The 21,481-nt window shown below is 41.4% G+C and overlaps 1 protein-coding gene across 3 annotated transcripts in view; it reads left to right on the forward strand.

The window, feature by feature from the left end:
- The window catches only part of LOC140199219 (AP-1 complex subunit sigma-2), a 102,814-nt gene that overhangs the window by 48,103 nt on the left and 33,230 nt on the right, over nucleotides 1-21,481 (forward strand). For all 3 annotated transcript variants that reach the window (XM_072260913.1, XM_072260914.1, XM_072260915.1), the window contains exons 3-4: nucleotides 10,944-11,052; nucleotides 13,238-13,375. In XM_072260913.1, the coding sequence (XP_072117014.1) occupies nucleotides 10,944-11,052; nucleotides 13,238-13,375 (247 nt within the window). The remainder of the gene's footprint in view (nucleotides 1-10,943; nucleotides 11,053-13,237; nucleotides 13,376-21,481) is intronic.

Consider the following 21,481-nt stretch of genomic DNA (forward strand, 5'->3'; position numbering starts at 1 on the left):
TGCATAGTGTGTTGCCTCCTAGGTGCCAGGGTACGGGATATCTCGGATCGGGTCCAGAATATTCTGAAGGGGAAGGGTGAGCAGCCAGTTGTCTTGGTACATGTTGGTACCAATGACATAGATAGGGCAAAGGAGGAGGTCCTGAAGAGAGATTTCTGGGAGTTAGGAAGGAAGCTGAGAAGCAGGACCTCCAGGATAGTAATCTCAGGATTCCTACCTGTGCCATGTGCTAGCGAGGGCAAGAATAGTCGGATCAGGCAGATGAATGCATGGCTGAGCGATTGGTGCAGGGGACAGGGCTTCAGATTCTTGGATCATTGGGATCTCTTCTGGGGGAAGTATGACCTGTTCAAAATGGACAGGTTACACCTGAACCCGAAGGGGACCAATATCCTGGCGGGAAGGTTTAATAGAGCTGTTAGGGAGGGTTTAAACTAATTTGGCAGGGGGATGGGAACCGGAATGATAGAGTGGAGGAAGGGGAAAACAGAAATAAATCTAAAATAGTGAGCAGTAAAGATGTCAGGAAAGACAGACAGGTGATGGGGCAAATTTGTAGCCATTGGGATGAGATGCAGGGCAATGAAGTTGCAGTGAAATCAAAGCGAAAGGTACCAAATACTGGCCTTAAGGTGCTATACTGCATGCAGCATAAGGAATAAGGTGGAAGAGCTTGTCGTACAGCTACAGATTGGCAGGTATGATATTGTGGCCATCACTGAGACGTGGCTAGAGGATGCAAGTCTCTGGGAGCAAACGTCCAAGGATACACAGTGTATCGGAAGGATAGGAAGGTAGGCAGAGGGGGAGGCGTGGTTTTATTGGTAAGAAATGCTATTAAATCATTAGAAAGAGGTGATATAGGATCGGAAGGTGCAGCATCTTTATGGATTGAGCTAAGAAATCGCAGGGGTAAAAGGACCCTGATGGCAGTTATTTATAGGCCTCCAAACAGCTGCAGTGATGTGGACTACAAATTACAACAGGAAATAGAAAAGGCTTGTCAGAAAGGCAGTGTTATGATAATTCTGGGCAATTTTAACATGGGAGTGGATTGGGGAAATCAGATCGGCACTGGATCTCAAGAGAGAGAATTTGTAGAATGTCTGCGAGATGGCTTTTTAGAACAGCTTGTTGTTGAGCCCACTAGGGGATCGGCTGTACTGGATTGGGTATTGTGTAATGAACCGGAGGTGATTAGACAGATTGAGGTGAAGGAACCCTTAGGAGGCAGTGATCATAACATGGTGGAGTTCACTGTGAAATTTGAAAAAGAGAAGCTGAAATCTGATGTGTCGGTATTTCAGTGGAGTAAAGGAAATTATAGTGGCATGAGAGAGGAACTGGCCAAAGTTGACTGGAAAGGGACACTGGCGGGAAAGATGGCACAGCAGCAGTGGCTGGAGTTTATGCGAAAAGTGAGGAAGGTGCAAGACAGGTATATTCCAAAAAAGAAAAAAATTTCAAATGGAAAAAGGATGCAACCGTGGCTGACAAGAGAAGTCAAAGCCAAAGTTAAAGCAAAGGAGAGGGCATACAACGAAGCAAAAATTAGTGGGAAGACAGAGGATTGGGAAGTTTTTAAAAGCTTACAAAAGGAAATTAAGAAAGTCATTAAGAGGGAAAAGATTAACTATGAAAGGAAGCTAGCAAATAATATCAAAGAGGCTACTAAAAGCTTTTTCAAGTATATAAAGAGTAAAAGTCAGATGAGAGTAGATATAGGACCCATAGAAAATGATGCTGGAGAAATTGTAAGGGGAGATAAGGAGATGGTGGAGGAACTGAACGAGAATTTTGCATCAGTCTTCACTGAGGAAGACATCAGCAGTACACTGGACACTCAAGGGTGGCAGGGAAGAGAAGTGTGCGCAGTCACAATTACGACAGAGATAGTACTCAGGAAGCTGAATAGTCTAAAGGTAGATAAATCTCCTGGACCAGATGGAATGCACCCTCGTGTTCTGAAGGAAGTAGCTGTGGAGATTGCGGAGGCATTAGCGATGATCTTTCAAAAGTCGATAGATTCTGGCATGGTTCCGGAGGACTGGAAGATTGCAAATGTCACTCCGCTACTTAAGAAGGGGGCAAGGAAGCAAAAAGGAAATTATAGACCTGTTAGCTTGACATCAGTGATTGGGAAGTTGTTGGAGTCGATTGTCAAGGATGAGGTTACAGAGTACCTGGAGGCATATGGCAAGATAGGCAGAACTCAGCATGGATTCTTTAAAGGAAAATCCTGCCTGACGAACCTATTACAATTTTTTGAGGAAATTACAAGTAGGCTAGACAAGGGGGATGCAGTGGATGTTGTATATTTGGATTTTCACAAGGCCTTTGACAAGGTGCCACACATGAGGCTACTTAACAAGATAAGAGCCCATGGAATGATGGGAAAGTTACATACGTGGATAGAGCATTGGCTGATTGGCAGGAAACAGAGAGTGGGAATAAAGGTATCTTATTCTGGTTGGCTGCCGGTTACCAGTGGTGTTCCACAGGGGTTCGTGTTGGGGCCGCTTCTTTTTACATTGTACATCAACGATTTGGATTATGGAATAGATGGCTTTGTGGCTAAGTTTGCTGACGATACGAAGATAGGTGGAGGGGCCGGTAGTGCTGAGGAAACGGAGAGTCTGCAGAGAGACTTGGATAGATTGGAAGAATGGGCAAAGAAGTGGCAAATGAAATACAATGTTGGGAAGTGTATGGTTATGCACTTTGGCAGAAGAAATAAATGGGCAGACTATTATTTAAATGAGGAGGGAATTCAAAGTTCTGAGATGCAACGGGACTTGGGAGTCCTCGTTCAGGATACCCTTAAGGTTAACCTCCAGGTTGAGTCGGTGGTGAAGAAGGCGAATGCAATGTTCGCATTCAGTTCTAGAGGAATAGAGTATAGGAGCAGGGATATGATGTTGAGGCTCTATAAGGCGCTGGTGAGGCCTCACTTGGAGTACTGTGGGCAGTTTTGGTCTCCTTATTTAAGAAAGGATGTGCTGACGTTGGAGAGGGTACAGAGAAGATTCACTAGAATGATTCCGGGAATGAGAGGGTTAACGTATGAGATACGTTTGTCCACTCTTGGACTGTATTCCTTGGAGTTTAGAAGAATGAAGGGAGACCTCATAGAAACATTTTGAATGTTGAAAGGCATGGACAGAGTGGATGTGGCAAAGTTGTTTCCCATGATGGGGGAGTCTAGTACGAGAGGGCATGACTTAAGGATTGTAGGGCACCCATTCAGAACAGAAATGTGAAGAAATTTTTTTAGTCAGAGGGTGGTGAATCTGTGGAACTTGTTGCCACGGGCAGCAGTGGAGGCCAAGTCATTGGGTGTATTTAAGGCAGAGATTTATAAGTATCTGAGTAGCCAGGGCATCGAAGGTTATGGTGAGAAGGCGGGGGAGTGGGACTAAATGGGAGAATGGATCAGCTCATGATAAAATGGCGGAGCAGACTCGATGGGCCGAATGGCCGACTTCTGCTCCTTGGTTTTATGGTCTTATGGACTTTGAGAAAGGACATCAATATTCTTGTTAAAATGATTAGTTGAAAATCCAACTAAGCTATTTCATTTTTCAAGATGTTTGCTGTATTCCTATAACCTTAAGTTGGGGGCAGGGTGGCCCAAGATATTCTATTCTATTTGAAATTTAGAAAGCACAAGTCTCATTTTGATTAATGACTGATCTTTCAGAAAACTTATTCAATTAAATTGCCCTTTGAAATTTATTCTGAGCTTCTGATGTGATGCACAGGATAATTTAAACACTACGAAATATAATCTTGAATCTTTCTACTTGTGCAAGTGAGAGAGGCATCTTCCTTCACTGAATCAGAATAGTTCAATGTCCGTTCCTTCGAGGGAAGATGGAAATTTAAGACCTTATCACAGAATTGACAAGTATTTCAAATAGTTAGTACTTCCTTGCTGCTTTTCCAGGAATTTGAGAGCTTGGGAGAATAAAAATTAGGAGAGTTATAAATGATATTTGGCACAAACTCTGTTCCTAAGTCATGGTTGGGTGCTGTATACATCAGGAAACTGTTAAATTTAGTTAGTTTGATTTGTCAAAGTTCTTTAGGGTGCTTTCTAATTTTTTTCCATCACGTGTGTTACACATAAGAAGTGTATCTAGCAGCTTTATCCACGTCCTTCAGTTGAATGTTACTTGACCATGTGCTTTAAATACCCTGCCACATCAAAAAATGTGATACAAATTTTCATAAATGTAGGTGTATTAGCAGCTTTCAGAACACATAACATGTGAATAACTACATTTGATTTGCTATGTTCATAGAGAATTTAAGTGTGAAACTTTAAAATTGACTTTGATAGAAACATAGGAACATAGAAAATAGGTGCAGGAGTAGGCCATTCGGCCCTTCGAGCCTGCACCACCATTTATTATGATCATGGCTGATCATCCAACTCAGAACCCCGCCCCAGCCTTCCCTCTGATCCCCGTAGCCACAAGGGCCATATCTAACTCCCTCTTAAATATAGCCAATGTACTGGCCTCAACTGCTTCCTGTGGCAGAGAATTCCACAGATTTACCACTCTCTGAGTGAAGAAGTTTTTCCTAATCTCGGTCCTAAAAGGCTTCCCCTTTATCCTCAAACTGTGACCCCTTGTTCTGGACTTCCCCAACATCGGGAACAATCTTCCTGCATCTAGCCTGTCCAATCCCTTTAGGATTTTATACGTTTCAATACAGTTTCACAGTAGCATTACAAGTACACAGATATACAAGATATTAGAAGAGGAGTAAGAAAGAATAAAAAAAAAGTTGCCTTAAAAATAAAGATTTATGTCAAAGATTATAAGATTTCCAAGTTCATACCGATAATCCTTGCACTTTTACAGTAATGGGTGTGCATTCCCACTATCCAGACAAGAAGTGCTGGTAGTATTGCACAGGGTGTCTGCAATCAGGGTGTGGTAAAGAGGTTAATAAGTCTAACGGGGAGGGGGTTGTTTTCACTTCTTCAGCTATAGATTGAGTCGTTTACAGAGCCTAATGACTGAGGGTAAAAATGACGTCGTATCATGCTCTTTGGAGCAGCACAGTTGTCCTAGTTTATTACTAACAGTGCTCCTCTATTCAGCCAAGGTGGTATGCAGAGGGTGAGAAACATTGTCCAGAATTGCCAGTATTTTCTGTAGGATCCTTTGTTACAGGAATCAAACTGGACACACTGGAGACTGTGGTAGAACAGAGTCAGCCTTTCTAATCAGTTTATTGAGGCTGTTAGCATCACCTGTGATGCCATTGCCCCAGCACATCACCGCATAAAAGATTGTACTGCTAACAACATATTGGTTGAATATTGGATGCAGATGTCAATATTATTGGTTTTTATTCATCATTTTGAATTTTCTTCAAAAGATGTAAAATAGTGTGGTTATAAAGTTGTCACACACCTTTTAGTTTTGCCCTTTGCTGACTGGCTTTTGGTCCAAAATATCTGACTGGTACTCAAAGGGCTATAAAAGATAGAGCCATAGAACATTACAGCACAAAAACAGGCCTTTTGGCCCTTCTAGGCTGTGCCGCATCATTTTTCTGCCTAGTCCCACTGACCTGCACCTGGACCATATACCTCCATACACCTCTCATCCATGTACCTGTCCAAGTTTTTTCTTAAATTTTAAAAGTGAGCCCACATTTACCACTTCATCTGAGCTCATTCCACACTCCCACCACTCCATGTTCCCTTTAAACTTTTCCCCCTTCACCCTTAACCCATGTCCTCTGGTTTTTTTTCTCCCCTAGCCTCAGTGGGAAAAGCCTGCTTGCATTCACTTTATCTATATCCATCATAATTTTATATACCTCTAACAAATCTCCCCTCATTCTTCTACGCTCCAGGGAATAAAATCCTAACCTATTCAACCTTTCTCTGTAACTCAGTTTCTCAAGTCCCAGCAACATCCTTGTAAACCTTCTCTGTATTCTTTCAACCTTATTGATATCCTTCCCGTAATTTGGTGACCAAAACTGCACATAATACTCCAAATTCGGCTTCACCAATGCCTTATACGACCTCACCATAACATTCCAACTCTTAAACTCAATACTTTGATTTATAACGGCCAATGTACCAAAAGCTCTCTTTACGACCCCATCTACCTGTGACACCACTTTTAGGGAATTTTGTATCTGTATTCCCAGATCCCTTTGTTCTACTGCACTCCTCAGTGCCCTACCATTTACCTTGTATGTTCTACCTTGGTTTGTCCTTCCAAAGTGCAAAACCTCACACTTGTCTGCATTAAATTCCATCTGCCATTTTTCAACCCATTTTTCCAGCTGGTCCAAATCCCTCTGCAAGCTTTGAAAACCTTCCTCTCTGTCCACTACACCTCCAGTCTTTGTATCATCAGCAAATTTGCTGATCCAATTTACCACATTATCATTCAGACCATTGATATAGATGACAAATAACAATGGACCCAGCACTGATCCCTGTGGCACACCACTAGTCACAGGCCTCCACTCTGAGAAGCAATCTTCCACTACCACTCTCTGGCTTCTTCCATTGAGCCAATGTCTAATCCAATTTACTACCTCTCCATGTATACCTATTGACTGAATCTTCCTATCTAACCTCCCATGCGGGACCTTGTCAAAGGCGTTACTGAAGTCCATGTAGCCAACATCCACTGCCTTCCCTTCATCCACTTTTCTGGTAACCTCTTCGAAAAACTCCAATAGATTGGTTAAACATGACCTACCACGCGTAAAACCATGTTGACTCTCCCTAATAAGTCCCTGTCTATCCAAATACTTGTGGATCCTATCTCTTAGTACTCCTTCCAATAATTTACCTATTACTGATGTCAAATTTACCGGCCTATAATTTCCTGGATTACTTTTAGAGCCTTTTTTAAACAACAGAGCAACATGTGCTATCTCCCAATCCTCTGGCACCTCACCTGTAGATACCGACATTTTAAATATATCTGCCAGGGCCCCTGCAATTTCAATACTAGTCTCCTTCAAGGTCCGGGAGAATACTCTGTCAGGTCCTGGGGATTTATCTACTCTGATTTGCCTCAAGATAGCGAGCACCTCCTCCTCTTCAGTCTGTATAGGTTCCATGACCTCACTACTTGTTTGCCTTATTTCCATAGACTCCATGCCAGTTTCCTTAGTATATACAGACACAAAAAACCCATTTAAGATCTCCCCCATTTCTTTTGGTTCCATACATAGCCGACCACTCTGATCTTCAAGAGGACTAATTTTATCCCTTACTATCCTTTTGCTGTAGAAGCTCTTTGGATTATCTTTCACCTTGACTGCCAAAGCAACCTCATGTCTTCTTTTAGCCCTCCTGATTTCTTTCTTAAGTTTTTTTTTGCACTTTTTATACTCCTCAAGCATCTTATTTGCTCCCTGTTTCCTATAGATATCATACAACTCTCTCTTCTTCTTTATCAGAGTTCCAATATCCCTTGAGAACGAAGGTTCCTTATTCTTATTCACTTTGCCTTTAATCCTGACAGGAACATATAAACTCTGCACTCTCAAAATTTCTCCTTACCAATCACAACCTTGCCATAGAACAACCTGTCCCAATCCACGCTTTTTAGATCCTTTCTCATTTCTTCCAATTTGGCCTTTTTCCAGTTTAGAACCTCAGCCCGAGGACCAGATCTATCTTTATCCATGATCAAGTTGAAACTAATGGTGTTATGATCACTGGAACCTAAGTGTTCTCCTACGCACGCTTCTGTCACCTGTCCTATCTCATTTCCTAATAGGAGATCTAATATTGCATTCTCTGTAGTTTGTACCTCTATATATTGATTTAGAAAACTTTCCTGAACACAATTTACAAACTCTAACCCGTCTAGACCTTTAACAGTATTGGATTCCCAATCAATATGTGGAAAATTAAAATCCTCTACTATCACAACTTTATGTTTCCTGCAGTTGTCTGCTATCTGTCTGCAGATTTGCTCCTCCAATTCTCGCTGACTACTGGGTGGTCTATAATACAACCCCGTTAATGTGGTCATACCTTCCCTGTTTCTCAGCTCCACGCATATGGCCTCGGTAGAAAGCCCTCTAATCTGTCCTGCCTGAGCACTGCTGTAACATTTTCCCTGACTAGCAATGCCACCCCCCCTGCCCCCACTTCATTCCTCTGCCTGTATCATGTCTGAAACATCGGAACCGGGGAACATTAAGCTGCCAGTCCTGCCCCTCCTGTAGCCAAGTTTCACTAATGGCTATAATGTCATAATTCCATGTGTCAATCCACGCCCTCAGCTCGTCTGCCTTCCCCACAATACTTCTTGCATTGAAATAGACACGTCTCAGAAGATTATTACCACCACTCACAACCCTTCTATTTGTGACTTCGCATGAACTTTTAACATCATTTATTTTCACTCCCATTCCACTATCTGCTCTGGCACTCTGGTTCCCATCCCCCTGCAGATCTAGTTTAAACCCTCCCCATTAGCACCAACAAACCTCCCTGCAAGGATATTGGTCCCCTTGTAGTTCAGGTGTAACCTGTCTCTCTTGTACAGGTCCCACCTGCCCCAGAAGAGGTCCCAATGATCCTGAAATCTGAAACCCTGCCCCCTACACCAGTTCCTCAGCCACGTGTTCATCCGCCAGAGCATCCTACTCTTACCCTCACTGGCACGTGGTACAGGTAGCAATCCTGAGATACCACCCTCGAGGTCCTGCTTTTTAATGTCCTACCAACTTCTCTATACTCACTCTTCAGGACCTCCTCACTCTTTCTTCCTGTGTCATTGGTACTGATGTGCACCATGACATCTGGCTGATCACCCTTCCACTTCAGAATGCTGTGCTTGCGATCAAAGCCATCCCTGACCCTGGCACCCAGGAGGCAACAAACCATCCGGGAGTCTCTGTCATGACCACAGAACCTCCTGTCTATACCTCTAACTATCGAGTCCCCATATCACTGCCGCTCTCCTCTTCTTCCACCCTTCCTTCTGCACTGCAAAACCAGACTCAGTGCCAGAGATCCAGCTGCCGCAGCTTGTCCCAGGTACGTTATCCCCCCCAACAGTATCCAAATCGGTATACTTGTTGTTGAGAGGAATGGCCACAGGGGAACCCTGCTCTGCCTGCCCTTTCCCCTTCCCCCACCTGACGGTAACCCAATTACCTGTGCACTGCTCCTTCAGCGTAACTACCTCCCTGAAGCTAGTATCTATAAACTACTCATTCTCCGAATGATCCGGAGGTCATCCAGCTACTGCTCCAGTTCCCTAATGCGGTTTGTCAGGAGCTGCAGCTGGATGCACTTCTTGCAGGTGTCATTGTCAGGGACACTTTATACTTTATACTTTATTGTTGCCAAACAATTGATACTAAAACATACAATCATCACAGTGATATTTGATTCTGCACATCCCGCTCCCTGAATTACAAATCGATAGTAAATATTAAAAATTTAAATTATAAATCACAAATAGAAAATAGAAAAATGGAAAGTAAGGTACTGCAAAAAAACCGAGAGACAGGTCTGGATATTTGGAGGGTATGGCCCAGATCCGGGTCAGGATCCGTTCAGCAGTCTTATCACAGTTGGAAAGAAGCTGTTCCCAAATCTGGCCGTACGAGTCTTCAAGCTCCTGAGCCTTCTCCCAGAGGGAAGAGGGACGAAAAGTGTGTTGGCTGTGTGGGTTGTGTCCTTGATTCTCCTGGCAGCACTGCTATGACAGCGTGCGGTGTAAAGTGAGTCCACGGACGGAAGATTGGTTTGTGTGATGTGCTGCGCTGTGTTCACGATCTTCTGCAGCTTCATCCGGTCTTGGACAGGACAACTTCCATAGAATGCTTTCTATGGTGCATCTATAAAAATTAGCAAGGGTTTTGGGGGACAGGCCAAATTTCTTTAGTTTTCTCAGGAAGTAAAGGCGCTGGTGGGCCTTCTTGGCAGTGGACTCTGCTTGGTTGGTCCAAGTCAGGTCATTTGTGATAATGTGATGATAATGTGGTAAATTTGTGATTTGGGACACTAGAGGTCTCCCTGACTTCCCACATCCTCAAGAGGAGTATTCCAGCATCCTGCCTGGCATTCTCTCTACTCTAAACAAACAAAAACAAAAATCCTCTGCCTGTTCACGCCGAAGCCTGTTGAGCCAAAGCCGTCCCACTCTGCTCCTTCTCACTCCGCTGCCCGTTGTATATGGTGATGTTTTTTTAAACCTTTGGTGCTCTACGTCACGCGCCTGCACAGTCTAACCTCTTTTCCCCGAGCAGTGTAAAAAAAAAATGACTTCTCTCCAAGATTCCTTTACTCCTTCATTCTCAGCCTCTTGCTCTGATTTTAAAAAAGACCGTTGGAAGTTCCTCTCCTTTTTAAACCTTCCCCTTGGAAGCTGGTCTCACCATCTTTGGCTGTTCGCAATCCAGTCTATGCTTCTCTACAGCCATACAACAGTCTCTGATGCTGGGGATGACTGTTGCTAAAAGGCTTATCTTGAGGGAATGGAAATCATCCTCTCCCCTTCCTTCTGGAGATGGATGGCTGACATGATCTCAGTCATACAGATAGAGAGATTCAGGTTCTTGAGAACCAATTCAGTTATAAAATTTTTGGCTATCTGGGATCTATTTCTTGCCTACCTAGACGAGGCCGGGGGCAGATGAACAATCTTCCCTCAGCTAATCTCTCATGGTCCTCATTTGAGACTTAATGTTTAGCACTTTTGAGCACTCTGTACAGCAGGCATCTCTCTAATGTTATGTCCTTTTTTTTCTTTTTTTTTGCTCATTTTATTTTCACACGTCTGAGCTTATATGTTCTTGTTGATTTTATTGTTTTTTGAAAATTTTGAAAATAAAGTATTTAAAAAAAAATCTGTCATTTGATGGGGTACAGAGGCAATCATGCAATGGATTTAATAATAAGTGATCAAACTGTTTTGTTTGTATAGGTATGCAAGTCTTTATTTCTGCTGTGCTATTGAGGACCAGGACAATGAGCTCATAACACTTGAGATTATTCATCGTTATGTTGAACTTCTAGACAAGTATTTTGGAAGTGTGAGTTGAAATACTTAAATTCATTGCACATCTGACATCAGCCTTCCTTAACTGCAGTTTATCCCTATATGTGTTGTGTGGTGATTTTGGTAAAGAAAAGTCTTAATACAAAGCATTAATATAATACTGGAGGAACAAACTCACTCAGCATGTCATATAGATGGGAATAATTTCGGGCCAAGACCCTCATCAGGACTGTTTATTCCCCTCCATAGATGCTGCCTGACTTGCTGAGTTCCTCCAGCATTTTGTATGTGCTGCTCAAGATTTTCAGCGTCTATAGAATCTCTCGTATTTAATCTTAATTCAAAGCAAGGTTTTCATTAAATTTCTCACAATGCAACATCAGAATGGGCACTAGGAATACTTAGCAGGGCAGATAGCAAATGTGGAGAGTGGAATCTATTTCAGGTCACTGACCACTCATCGGAACAATCACGCTCATTTGTCTCTCCATTGATGCATCTTCTTCTTAGATCATTATGATGTTATTTAAAGCAGGAGAGTTGACCTGCAGACTAAGAATTGCGTTGTGCAGACAATGTACCAGACTCCCTAGTCACAATTCTTGGACTACTGTGTTTCACTGACTGGAAAGAGCCTTCAAGGCAGTTGGTACAAGTACTATTACCTTATTTATGTCCCTAGGGTGTCCTCATGCTGTGCAATAGAGGAAGAAGGAAACTTTTGCCATTCACTGAAATACAAACCTTTACCATAGTAATTGTATCTTGCCCAATATGACTTGGTGGCACCAATACTGAGTGAAATTGGTGGAACTTTGAAAGACGTAGCTGCTGGTTTAGGTATGTGGCAATTGATGAAGACAACAGCAGAACCGACCTGACACTGTCCTTTTTGACTAAATATGGCAGCACTAATAGGAATGGTTATCATCATTTGTATTCTTCACTTTCTATCATGACTGAGCCAGGAAAGTGACCCTACAGTGAAGAATGCTACATCTTCCATGTATAACAATTAAGTTTCAATTTGCTGGAGGTGTTTCTTCTCAATCTCTTTTGCCAATGGAAAACAATGTATCCAAGAATTGTGATAATAGAGTCAGGTATGTTGTCTGTACAGTATGATTCTGTAAGTAAGACTTGTCAGACTATTGGTCATACATTTGTGTATTCACCAAAAATAATGAGTGGCAAAATGATTGCTCAGGTACTGGGTCAGGTCAAAACTCTGCTGTCCTGCGAAATCTGTTTCTATTTCTCAGGATTAAATTCAATTTGCATTCATGTAACCCATTCATGAATGAGAACTGTGATCAGACTTGGAATCAACTGCAAACTTTACCATGCCTTGCACACTTGCTCTAAATCATTAATAGCTATTCACAAAGAAAAGTTCAGGATACTGAGCTGTGTCACTTTCTCGTACCAACCTTCTAGTTTCCTGCCATCAAATTGTCTTTAAATTCCTACTGTTAGTATTTTTCCTTAGATTTTCTTTTTTGATTTGCTTGTCAAGTTGGGATTGTATCAAATCCTTGCTAAAATTCATGCACCCAAACAAAAATTAAGTCATATCTGTTAGGCATTACCTTCCTTTAACAGATCCTTGTTGACTGTGATTAGTTTATGCTTTTCTTAATGGATGTTTATATTGTTCGTAAGGATAGGTTGCAGTAATTTATTCATCACTGAAGTTACTAATTGCCTATAATTGTCTTCTCCCTTTCTGTCTTTAGCATCCACGTTTTAGAATTCTCCTAGGTGTTCAGTGTTGTTTCTCTCGTAGCTAGGGAAGATTGAAAAATTACATTGTGAATCTCCAATTTTTTCCCATACCTTTTAGTACCTGGAAATAATTTCATTTGATTTACCTGTTTTCAAAGATGCCAAAGTTCTTAATACTTTCTTCATGGAACTACTTTTGGAAGTAATTACTATGTTTCTCATATTTCATTTTTCACAATGTTAAAAAGAAAGTAAAACATAACAATGCTCATTGTAATTATGCGCTTTTACATGCACCCTAGAAATTTATCTTTTATTATTTGGTGCTGTGTGAAATATCTGATGTGATCATACACAGCTAATTAAATTGGTAACTGTCTGAGTAGAATAAATGAATTACTGAAATTAAGTTACCTGGACTGAGTTCTAAATACAGTTACATTGTAGTATCTACACTTGGGTAACACATTTATCTTTATTTCCACTTTTTGAAGGTCTGTGAGCTCGACATTATCTTTAACTTTGAAAAAGCTTATTTTATCTTGGATGAGTTCCTGTTAGGAGGTGAGGTTCAGGAGACGTCAAAGAAGAATGTACTCAAGGCAATCGAACAAGCTGATCTGTTACAAGAGGTAAGAATTAAAGAATGTCTTGCCAGGAGAAATTGTCACCTTTAGTACTAACCCAAATTTGAAAGTAGGACTTAGATTGCTGAGCACCATCTTTGTTAATCGCTTTGTTTGGATTTGTGATTTGTGCATGATTTAAAGTTATGTGTTTGTCTTGTGACAAAATATAGAGGCACAAGTAGAATTTATTAAAATTCTTTGTATATGTGTAAAGGGACACGAGTCTGGGTCTGATCAATCGGAGCAGTTGGACCTTCAGATGAGTGCAATTATCTTTGGGGGTGAAGTCTCATTATGGAACAAACAATAGATTGTACTTTTGCCTTTACGTCTGCCGCTATTTATTGTCTTTTCACTAAGAACTTTGCTTTTTTGGATTTGACATGTTAATTTAGTTCCAGTGTAATTAATCTCACTTTGCTGTGTTGTACCAGTGTTGAAATTCGGGAGTCAGATTCCCAGATAGTCTATATTCTGTGCCGTTGAGTAGGGCTACAACTTTTGAGCAAATCAGTCGTCAAGGCAACTTGGTAACTAATCATTACTGCATGCCTTATGCAGAGTTTAGACCCTTCTGTAGTGCAATCCCTTAGTTATTACCACTAGATTTTTGCATGAAAACATTAAAAAAGTGGACTGCAGTCTCATTACTTACTTTCTGCCTGTTGAGGCATAAATATTCTGCTTGACCCAGAACTGTGACAAGTTCTATATCTCATCTATCATTTATTCTTCCTAAGCAGCATCAGCTTCATTGTAACCTGATTAGTGCTAGAAGCTTAATGATTTTGACTGGCTTCTGCTTGCTGAGCTCCAAGGGTTCTATTCTACTGTTCACCCCATTACTCATCCTCTCTCTTTGCCTTTGGCCATTATTGATCTCTAGTTGACTTGGATTGATACAAATACTTCATGACGCTATTCCAAGATGAAAAAGGATCTAGTGCTTTCCCAGTGTATATGACGAATAAACTCTTCTTAGGCTTTCAGCCATGTTCGGATATCAATTATAACTGATGAAGGTGGCAGAGTTTGTCATCGAAACATCAATTATAATTGATACCTGTACCCGGCTGGAAGCCCGAGAAGAGTTTATTCGCTATTCTAAGGTATTTAATTGAATTGACTTTTATTTCTTACTTCCTTCATGAGGAGTAAAAATCTTTATGTCTCCATCTAAATGTACCATTTGTAGTAATTTGTAATAAATAGTATGTACAACAGGACAGTCAATATAACATAGAAATACAGTTATCAGCATGAATTAATCAGTCTGATGACCTGGTGGAAGAAGCTGTCCCGGAGCCTGTTGGTTCTAGCTTTAATGCTACGGTACCGTTTCCGGGATGGTAGCAGCTGGAGCAGTTGTGGCTGGGGTGACTCGGGTCCCCAAAGGTCCTTTGGGCCCTTTTTACATACATGTCTTTGTAAATGCCCTGAATAGTGGGAAGTTCACATCTACAGATGTGCTGGGCTGTCTGCACCACTCTCTGCAGATTCCTGTGATTGAGGGAAGTACAGTTCCCATACCAGGCAGTGATGCAACCAGTCAGAATGCTCTCAATTGTGCCCCTGTAGAAAGTTCTTAGGATTTGGAGGTCCATACCAACTTCCTCAACTGTCTGAGGTGAAAAAGGCACTGTTGACTATGTGAGATCCTCAGTGATGTTTATGCTGAGGAACTTAAAACTGTTCACCCTCTCAACCCCAGATCCATTGATGTAAATAGGGTCCAGTCTGTCTCCCTTCCTCCTGTAGTCCACAACTAGCTTCTTTGTTTTTGCAACATTGAGGTAGAGGTTGTTTTCTTGACACCACTGTATCAGGGGAGGTTCCTCTTGTATCGAATCTTGAGAATTGTTGCTGTACTGTCGTGGGGAGCTTGTTGCACAGTGGTTGGCATATTTCTTGCATAACAGTGATTTTTTTTTGGTTTTATGGCAGTTAAAGATGTGAAAGCATAATTTCACAAATGCATGTGTTTTCAAATAATGGTTGGCAGTGAATAAAGGCCGTGCAATTAATAGTCAGTCCTGACCTTGGGTTAGTATTGTTAAAGATTGATACAAATACACAAAATACTATAGATGCTGAAAAATACTCAGCAGGTTAAGTATCATATGGGAAGAGTGATTTAGAAGTTAATGTTTTAGCACTCATACTGGAGAGGTTGTTTCCTTTTGGTCTAAAAGCTTCTCGACTCTTGGATCACAAACAAAGTCCATAAGCTTAAAAAAAAATAGGAGAAAATTGTTAAATCTAGATAAGTTATCTATTGGCTTTGTTATGCCAGTCTTTGATTTTAGACCAGAGTCAAACCAATACAAAATTAAATGAAAATATATAGTTAACAGCTTAAAGAACTATTTGCGTTCATACTTGCCTTTAACAAAGACACTGAAGAACAGGTTAGATTAGATTATTCGATTAGATTATGAGGACACTGAGTCTTCGTTTATTGTCATTTAGAAATGCATGCATTAAAAAATGATACAATGTTCCTCCACAATGATATCACAGAAACACACGACAAACCAAGACTAAAACTGACAAAACCACATAATTATAACATATAGTTCCAACAGTGCAAAGCAATACAGTAATTTGATAAAGAGCAGACCATGGGCACGGTAAAAAAAAATCTCAAAGTTCCGATAGCCTCATCATCTCACGCAGATGGTAGAAGTGAGAAACTCTCCCTGCCGTGAGCCTCCAAGCGCCGCAAACTTGCCAATGCCACACCATTGGAAGCACCCGACTGCAGCGGACTCTGAGTTAGGTTAGGAGGCAGATTTTGGAAAGGTGCAAAAATAACTGCGTTGTTGTCATCAGTAACTTCCAATTTCCTGAAGATTGATTATTACCTCTTTAGTGCAAAAGGTTAAGATGGAGTGGAATTTGTTAGGTGTTTTCAGAAAGGATTGCTGACACGATATGTAGTTAGATGTACGAGAGGGGAAGCTATACTGGATCTGGTGCTAGGAAACAAACCAGATTAGGTGTTAGATCTCTCAGTGGGTGACCATTTCAGAGACTGTGACCACAGCCCTGACCTTTACCATAGATTTGGAGAGGGACAGGCAGTATGGGAAAGTATTTTAGTGGGGGAGGGTGAATTTTGATGCTATAGGCAGAAACTTGGGAGGATAAAATGGGAATGGATGTATTTGGGGGAAATACACAATGGAAAGATGTAGGTTGTTTAGGGAGTATTTGCATGGGGTTTTGGTTAAGTTTGTCCCATGAAGCAGGGAAAGGATGGTAGCCTTACAGAGCCATGATTGACAAGGGATGTGGAACATGTAGTTAAGAGGAAGAAAGAAGCTTATTTAAGGTTTAAGAAACAAGGGTCAGACAGTGTTTTAGCATTAAAAGTTAGCCAGGAAGGAGGTTAAGAATGGACTTTGGTGAGAAGGCGTTGGCAAGTAGGATTAATGAAAAACCCTAGGATTTCTTCTACATGTATGTGAAGAATAGGAGGATGATTACTGAGGGTAGGGCTAATTAGCTATAGAAGAGCAAATATGCCTGGAATTGGAAAAGCTAGAGGAGGTCCTCAATGAATACTTTGCTTCAGTATTCACCAGTCAGAGGGACATTGACATGAGGAAAAGTCTGATATCATAAAAGCCAAAGATGAAAAGAGGATGGCTTCTACAACAGGATAATGAACCTCAAAATCCACAATGGACTACCTCAAGAGGTGCAATCTGAAGGTTTTGCCATGGCCCTCACGGTCCCCTGACTTAAACATCATCGAGAATCTGTGGATAAAGCTCAGAAGAGCAGTGCGTGCAAGATGGCCCAAGAATCTCACAGAACTGGAAGCCTTTTGCAAGGAAGAATGGGTGAAAATCCCCCAAACCAGTATTAAAAGACTCTTAGCTGGCTACAAAAAGCATTTACAAGCTGTGATACTTGCCAAGGGGAGTGTTACTAAGTACTGTCATGCAAGGTGTCCAAACATTTGCTTCGGGCCCTTTTCCTTTTTTGTTATTTTGAAACTGTAAAAGATGGAAATAAAAAAGTTTTCTTAAAATATTAAAGAAATGTGTCATCTTTAACTTTATGCTTTTTGGAAATCAGTTCATCTTTTACTTGCTTAGCTATTGACAGTAACAGAAATTTTGACCGGGGTGCCCAAACTTTTGCATGCCACTAAGTCCCTGGTGATATACTCTAGTTTACTACGGGAACTGAGGGAAAAGATTGCTGAATCTTGAGATGATCCTTGCATCCTCACTGGGTACAGGAGTAGTACCAGATAATTGGAGGTTGGCAGATGTTATAAATGTTATTCCTTTGTTCAGTAAAGAGAAGGGATGACCCTGGGAGTTGTCACAGCTATAACCTTGCACTCAGTGTCAGTAAGACTAAGGAATTGATTGTGGATTTCAGGAAGGACAAGTCGAGGTAACGCACCCATCCTCATCGAGGAATCAGCAGTGGAAAGGGTGAGCAGTTTGAACTTCCTGGGTGTCAACATCTCTGAGGATCTATCCTGGGCCTGACATATTGATGCAATTATAAGGAAGGCTATATTTGAAGAGATTGGTATGTCACCCAAGACGAGCAAATTTTTACCGATGTACCAGGGAGAGCATTCTAACTGGTTGCATCACTATCTGGTATGGAAGGAACTCTGCACATGATTGGGAAAAGCTGCAGAAGGTCATAAACTCATGCCTTCTTATTGCTAACAATCAAGGAGGAGGTATAGGAGCCTGAAGACATACACTCAGTGACTTCCCTTCAGCTACCTTATTGGATTTCTGAATGGACAATAAACTCATAAACACTACCTTAGTACTTTTTTACCTCTCTTTGCCCTACTTTTTTTTATAAGTGCTTATTGTAATTTGGTTATTTATTTCACTGCTGCTACAAAACATGAAATTTCACAACATATTCTAGTGATATTAAATCTGATTTTTGAATAATAGAGTATTGAGTCTTACTTCAGTGGTGGGCAAATTATGGGAGAAGTTTCTCAGAGACAGGATTTATTTGTCAAAGCATAACCTGGTTAGAAATGGTCAGCATGGCTTGGTGAGGGGCATGTCATGCCTCATGATCCTGCTTGAATTAATTGAGGACATGACAAAGCACATTGATGAAGGTAGAGAAGACGGTGCAGTGTATCTGGAATTTTCTAAGGTGTTTGATAAGATGCTGCATAGTAGGCTTATTCAGAAAGTCAGGAGGCATGGGATCCAGGGAAAGGGAAACACGGCTGTGTGAGTTCAGAAGTAGCTTGCCTATGGAAGGTGGAGGGTGGTAAAATGTGGAGCATCTTCTGCCTGGAGGTTGTTAACCAGGGGTGTTTTGGATCAGAACACCATAAGACATAGGAGCAGATTGTTACAAGGATTTACGCCTTAGTAATAATGATCAGTCAGGCACAGAGAAGATCTGTATTTATTGAAAAGTACCTTTTTTGTCTCAGCTATAAAGCACATAAATTTACATAACCAACTACCTGTGTGCATACCTACCAAGTCTCCCTGATCCTCGTGAACAGTCAAAGAATAGAAAAGGTAATACCCGGGAAAGAAGTCTATGTTCTGATGTGGTGTCCTCCATGTTGATGATGGTTGGCCTCCGCAGAGCTCCCCAAATCATCTATTTTTATACTTTTCCTTATCATGTCAGTCTATGACCTTTCAGTTTTGTTGGCTTGGTCATCTGACTGACCTGTGTCAAATACTCATTGGATGTAGCCTCGGACTACAAGCAGTATTGTTCACCTTCACCTTCAACTTCGTACCATGTGACTACTGTTCTTTTCAACTCTGACTGTTTCAAACTAGTCAAACTGGGTGACAAAGGCATTGGGCCTAGATGAGGAAATTGCTTCTCCCATTTTATGCAAACAGGTTCTTATTTGACAATGGCTCGAGGTTTATCATTAGCAGAAACTCTTTGTGTCCGTGTTCAGTTGCTCTGATTAAGATATCCGAGAGCAAGAATCAGTTCATAAAACAGTTCTCAATATGGCACCTGCAAGGACAGTCTCAGAAAATGAGACTGATTCTTTTCCTGTTCGCTGATTGTCCAACAAGGCTTAGGCCTTTCAGCCCTTTAGGTCTGCTCCATCATTTCATTATGACTTACTTATTTTCCTTATCAACTCCATTCACCTGCCTTTTCCCCGTACCCTTTGATGCCCTTACTAATCAAGAATCTATCAATCTCTGCATAAAGTATACCCAATAACTTAGCCTCCATAGCCGTCTTTGGTAATGAATTCCACAGATTAACCACCCTCTGGCTAAATAAATTCCTCCTCATCTCTGTTCTAAAAGATGTCTCTCTATTCTGAAGCTGTGCCCTCAGGACCTAGACTCCCCCCACTCTAGAAAATATCCTCTCCACATCCACTCTATGTAAGCTTTTCAATATTTGCTAGGTTTCAGTGAGATACTTCCCTCATTCTTCCAAACTCCAGTGAGTACAGACCAGAGCCATCAAATGTTCCTTGTATGTTAGTCCTTTCATTCCCAGATCATTCAAATAATCCTATGGATCCTCTTCTACACGAACAGCTCTTTCCTAAAATATGGGGCCCAAAACTGCTCAGAATACTCCAAGTGTGGTCTGACCAATGCTTTATAAAGCCTTAGCATTACATCCTTCAGCTTCAGACAAGGCTATAAGCAGCACTGAAACCCCCACAGGGGACTGTCTTGGTTCCCTTTCTGTTTACCCTAGATACAACACTGAGTCATGTCATCTGCAGAAATTCTCTGATGACTCAGCAATAGTTAGATGTATAAAAGGAGAATGGGAGAATGAATACAGGGCCCTGATGGAGGACTTGTCAAATGGTGCAAGCTGAATTATCTGCAGCTCAATATTAGTAAGACGAAGGAAGACTAAGCTTGCATTGCTCCCTGTTGATGGTGAGGACATGGATGTGGTGAGGACCTACAAGTACTGGGGAGTGCACCTGGATGATTGACTTGAGTGGAGCAGTAACATAGAGGCTGTGTACAAGAAGGGCCAGAGTCGCCTCTATTTCCTGAGGAGACTTGGGTCCTTTGGAGTATGCAGGCCTCTTTTTCACTGTTGTCGCCAGTACAGACTTCTATATGCAGTGGTGTGCTGGGGCAATGGCATCAACAGGGGTGATGTCAACAGGCTCAATAAACTGATTAGAAAGGCTGGCTCTGTTATAGGAGTCAAACTGGACACACTGGAGGCTGTGGTAGAACAAGGGACCCTATGGAAAATCCTGGAAATTCTGAACAATGCTTCTTGTCCTCATGCCTCCTTGGTGTACAGAGGGGCACCTTTAGTAATAGTCTAAGCCAACTGCACTGCTCCAAAGAGTGCTAGATGAGGTCATTCTTGTCGTCTCCCATTAGGCTCTGTAATGAGTCAACCTATAGCCGGGGAAGTGATGAACCCCCTCCTCTTCGACTGTTTGAGGTAATTTTTTTTATACTTTCTTCTCTTTTGATATTTGTATATCTGTGCACTTGTAATACTACTGTGACACTGTAATTTCCTCAGTGAAGTATCTATTTTGTAGTCTTCGCAAAGTGAATGTTGACATTGCATTTGCCTTCCTTGCCAGCAACTTAACCTGCAAGTTAACCTTTGGGGAATCCTCCTTTTCACCTGCATATAAAAAAAGGAGGGATATGGATATTGTGTAGGCAGAAGAAATTATTTAGCCATGATTATTAATTTAATTGGTTAGGCACAAATTTGTGGGCCAAATGGCTTGTTCCTGTGATGTACTATTCCATATTCTAGCTCTAATTTCTGAATTTTCTCTCCCTTTAGAAAGTAGACTTTGCCTTTAAACCTTCTACCAAAGTGCATGACAATACAGTTCCCAACACTATCTGCTACTTCTTTGTCCATTCTCCTAATCTTTCCAAGTCCTTCTGGAGACTCACTGGTTCCTCAACACAACTTGCCCATACACATATCTTCATATCATCTTCAAACTTGGCCACAAAGCCATCAATTTTGTCATCCAAATCATTGACATATAACATGAAAAGAACAGTTTCCAACATCGACCCCTGTCAAACAGGCAGCCAACCAGAAAAAAAAAACCCTTTATTCCTACCCTTCACTTCCTGCCAGTGAGCAAAT

Source organism: Mobula birostris, chromosome 6 (genome assembly GCF_030028105.1).
Source record: "Mobula birostris isolate sMobBir1 chromosome 6, sMobBir1.hap1, whole genome shotgun sequence".
Lineage (NCBI taxonomy): Eukaryota > Metazoa > Chordata > Chondrichthyes > Myliobatiformes > Myliobatidae > Mobula > Mobula birostris.